The 5000-nt window shown below is 44.8% G+C and overlaps 1 protein-coding gene across 1 annotated transcript in view; it reads right to left on the bottom strand.

Moving 5' to 3' along the window:
* Positions 1 to 5000, bottom strand: part of LOC119595662 (EF-hand calcium-binding domain-containing protein 1-like) — a 26091-nt gene that overhangs the window by 1730 nt on the left and 19361 nt on the right. The window contains exons 3-4 of the mRNA XM_037944769.1: positions 4089 to 4252; positions 794 to 925 (exon numbers count right to left, since the gene is read on the bottom strand). Of these exons, the coding sequence (XP_037800697.1) occupies positions 794 to 925; positions 4089 to 4252 (296 nt within the window). The remainder of the gene's footprint in view (positions 1 to 793; positions 926 to 4088; positions 4253 to 5000) is intronic.

Raw genomic sequence — 5000 nt, 5'->3', positions numbered from 1 at the left:
CATCACTAATAACAACAATCATAACAGATGTAAATTAAGAGATAAATAATCGCATTAATCATTTTTAAAATTCATAATTAAATAAAGAAAGAATCACCTCTTATACACCAATAACCTAATAATAAAAGTTTCAAAAGAAAAAAAAATCACAACTGAACTGCCATAAGCTAAAATCAGTAACATCTGAAAAAGATAAATATATATTAACAGTAATGATGATATATTAATAAATAGGTAAATCAATAAAGAAAAAATGAAAACTAAAAATAATTATATGGATTTTCTCGGAGTTATGATAATGAACAACAAACGGTTGTGATTCTTAAACAGCGATGGCGATAAAGGTCTTGGAAACAACAAGATGATGCTGACGTCATGATCACTTCACTACGCAGCCAAGCCCTTTTCCTCATCGCTCGGCTGTTTTCACTCTTCAGATCCCATTTCCCGCCCATTCGTACGCCCACAATCACCCTTACTCACATTCCCGCCCACTCGTATGGCCACATTCAACACTCCCTAACCCATCCCGCATCCCCGCCCACACTCACCTTCCGTCCCACCCACGCGCACGCCCACACTACCCCCCCCTTCCCCCCACTCCACCTTCCCGCCCACACGTACGTCTGCACTCACCCCCCTTCCCCCCAATTCCCCTTCCCACCCACGCGCACGCCCGCACTCCCCCCTTCCCGCCCACGCCCGCACTCCCCCCTTCCCCCCACCCCCCCTTCCCGCCCACGCGCACGCCTACATTCCCCCCCTTCCCGCCCACGCGCACGCCCGCACTCACCGACCATGTCCTTAACGACCTCCTCGAGCTCCTCTCCGGGCGGGAGGTTCACGACGGCGGACTTCAGCAGGTGAAAGATCTCGTCGCGAGACACGAAGCCGTCACTGTTGTGGTCGTACACGCTGAAGCAGTCTGGGTGGGGGGAGGGGGAGGGGGAATGGGGAGGGATAGGGGGAATGGGGGAAGGTATAGGGGGAATGGGGGAAGGGATAGGGGGTGGGGGAAGGGGTGAATGAGGGAAGGGATAGGGGGAGGGAAGAAGGGGGAAGGGAGGAAAGGGGGAACGGGGTGAGGGGAAAGGGAGAAGGGGGAAGGAGAGAGGGGAAGCGGGCGAGGGCGGGAGAGGCGAGTGAATAAATAATGAATGGGGAAGGGGTAGGGAAGGGGAAGGGTAGGGGGAATGGGGAAGGAGAGGGGAGGGGGAGGGGAAGAGGAAGAGAGATGGGAAGGGGTAGGGAGAGGGGGAGAGACAAGGGGAAAAATATATGAATGAAAGGACGTGTGAGTGTGGAGGTGTACAGGTATCCTTGTTTTATATTTGTTTTTGTGCAAGTGCGAAACAGTGTATTTGTTTATGTAGGTTATATTTACATGTACTTAGGAGTTTCAGTAACGAGCTAATTTCCTTATTGCTAAAAATTATAAACATACAGAAGATCTTGACATATTTTCTTTGATATCACTGAGGTATCCTCAAATGAGCATAAAGATATCTAAGCAGATGGATCGACAAAACAGGAGAAGACAGAGACAGGAAGGGAAAGGGAGAACAAACAAACTAACCGTTAGAAAGGGCAAATTAACAGGTAAAATGTACACAAACGGACAGATTTAAGGTCAGACTCCACCCAAGGTCTATTAAAGTACTTATATAGACCATGGCTCCACCAGCCAGCCTCTGGCCGCTAAGCTCCCGACTTCAGACTCTCACCCTTAGTGCACCTCGGCTGGCTTCGAAGCGTTCGTACGTGTTATAACTGCAGGATTATGATTATCTGCATAGCGTTCATACAGGCGTTATAACTGTATAATTATACTTGATCTGTGTCTTCGTGTTATAACTGTATAATTATACTTGTCTGCATAAACGTTCATACAGGCGTTATAACTGTGCAGTTATACTTAATCTGTGTCAACGTTTCTTCGTGTTATAACTGCACAATTATACTTATCTGAGCAAACATTAATTTCTGTGACAACCATGCAATCATATCGAACTAAACAAACACTCATTCGTGTTAGAGCTACACAGCCATACCTAACAAACCTATAAAGATCACAGACTAAACACCATCACAACCCACGAAGAAAATGACACCTGGGAAAAAAAAATCACAGACTTAACACCATCACTAAAATAACACCTAGGAAAGAAAACCACTCTATTGTGTCTAGCGTCCCTGATTCCCAGCCCTCGCTCCTAAGCCAGGTCGAAATATCAATAATCCCGATCTTAGGTCAAATATCAGTGGAATCCGGGCTAAACCTACAAAGAGAGAGACGAACAGTGACAGAGATCGAGACACAAAATCACGCAAAGCCGGCGACAGCAAGGAACCGACAAACAGAAAGTCAGAGTAAAAGATACACAATAAACAGACAGAAGCCACAGAGACATTTCCTTCATATGAGGATCTCTCACCCAGCGGCGTTGGTCCTGAAGGGTTGTGTTATTATCATTATAATCATTATTATCATTATTATTATTATTATTATTATTATTATTATTTATTATTGTTATTTTTATTATTATTATTATTACTATCATTATTATTATCATTATCATCATTATCATCACTTTATTATTATCATTATTATTATTATTATTATTATTATTATTATTATTATTATTTTATTATTATTATTATTATTATTATTTTTATTATTTTTATTATTATTATTATTATTATCATCATCATTATTATTATTATTATTATCATTATCATTATCATCATTATCATAATTTTAATATTATCATTATTATTATTATTTTATTATTACTAGTATTACTACTAGTAATAGTCGTAGTAGTACTATCATTATTATTATCATTATTACTGTTATAACTGTTGTTGTTGTTATTGTCATCACTATCAATGACTTTACTATTACACATATTATCATAAGAAATATCATTATTGCAAAACAGTGATTTGTATTGAAGTACAAAGTATATGAATTCATAAATTATTGTAAAATAAATAATGAATTATTGTTAAAAAAACTCATTTTTCACCGTGTTTTGACCCATGTCTGCGAGAAGTTTAAAGTTTCCTTTCTTGAAGACCTGACAGACCAAACCCACGAAGGAAATAAAGAGAAAAGGCGGCACACACTCTGGCGCTCCTTGTCGCTAGTCCCATTTTGAAGCCAACCTGGACTTGGCAAGAGGAATAGAAATCTAAGCTAACCAATACGTTAGGCCGAGTGTCAGGGGACGGCTCGGTACCAGAGCTTAATCTCGGCGTCTTTGCGGCTTGACAGACAGCCAGACAGACAGCCAAACAGACAGCCAAACGGACAGGCAAAGGGGAGGTCACACGGAGAGGTCTCACAGTCGATCTCCTTGTCGTTCACTGGAAGGAATCCCACTTCCAAAGCCAGAGACATTAAAGGGAAAAACTGATAGACAGACAAAGAAACAGCTGGCCAGACGAAATAGATAAATAAATAAATAAAAAGATAAGAGAAAAAAACTCATAATTGATAGACGTTAATATATAGATAGAGACAACTAGAGCCACAACAAATATTATTATAAAAACACCCGAGGTTGCCGACAGATGGACGGACATTTACAGACCAACGAGCAGACAAGCACAAACCCCGACCCTTGAGCCAAACCCAAAGAGGGAGAAGGAGGGAATTCCCACAACGAACCCTCTAAGCCGTTCTTCTGCTCTTCTGAGGTAAGTTCTTAAACAGACAAAGACACAGACATAGATAGACAACGTGGAGAGAAAGACAGTCGTAGGCAATCGGAGAAAAAGACACAGACAGGCATGCGTACAGAAAAAAACAAAGAAATTTCCAGAGAGACGAAGACAGGCAAACGAACTGGTACATAGACAAAGAAAACCTCAAAGAGGAAGATACACAGAGACAGAAAGACAGTCGAAGACCGCCAAACAGACACAAAACACAAAAACACCCTAAGAAAGCCGGAGGGTCTCACAGTCGATCTTCTCGTCGAGTGTTAACCGAAAGAAAGCCACGCAGAGAAGGACAGGAAAGGACGACCCCCTCCGAAGAAGAGACAGAAAACAAACAGCCTAAGAAAGCCGGAGGGTCTCACAGTCGATCTTCTCGTCGAGCGTGCCCCGAAGGAAGGCCGACATGCCCACCACGAACTCCTCGGGCCCGACTACCCCGTCCTGGTCCATGTCGAACACCTGGTACATGCACTCCATCAGCCCCTCGTCAGTCATGCCGAAGATGCCGTGCATGATGTCGCGGAACCTGGGGGAGGGGAGGGAGGGGGTTGAAGGAGTGAGGGGAGGGAGGGAGGGGGGCGAGGGAGTCAGGGGAGGGAGGGAGTAGGGGTGACGGAGGGAGGGAGAAGGGTGGAGGAGAATGGTGAAGGGGTAGGGGGATGGAAAGAGGAAGGGGTAAGGGGAGGGAGGGGTAAAGGAGTGGAGGGATGGAAGGGGGAGGGGGTGGGGGTAATGCAGGAAAAGGGAAGGAGGAGGAGGGAGATAAGGGGAGGGTGGAGGGAGGGGACAAGGGGTGAGGGAGGGAGGGAGAAGGGTGAAGGAGACAAGAGAAAAGAGAGAGAAAGAGAAAGGAGTGGGTAGGGAGACAGAAGAAAGATGGAATTAGAAGGGAGACCAATGAAAATAGGGGAAAGGTAGAAGTATGCGATAATTGGATTAAAGAGGGCGGGAGAGACAGGAGTAAAGAGAACGGGAAAGGGAAATGGAAGATGAGAGAAGAGGTTCAGGGGAAGAGTTGTGGTTAGGGAAAAGGGGTTGGGGGGGTCGGTGTGGTGGGGAGAGGGTGGGGGGTCGGTGTGGTGGGGGAGAGGGTGGGGGGTCGATGTGGTGGGGAGAGGGTGGGGGGGGGGCGGAGAGGAGAGGGCGTGAGGGGGGGGTGGGTAGGATTGATTGTGAGCGAATGGGGAGGAGGCGAAAGAGAGAGGAAAGAGGAGGACGGAAGGATAGAGAAAAAAGGTAAATATGTTAGTTCAGTGAATGGAGTCATTTCTGAC

The sequence above is a fragment of the Penaeus monodon genome, chromosome 36 (genome assembly GCF_015228065.2).
Source record: "Penaeus monodon isolate SGIC_2016 chromosome 36, NSTDA_Pmon_1, whole genome shotgun sequence".
Lineage (NCBI taxonomy): Eukaryota > Metazoa > Arthropoda > Malacostraca > Decapoda > Penaeidae > Penaeus > Penaeus monodon.
This window is presented reverse-complemented; position numbering and strand designations above follow the sequence as displayed.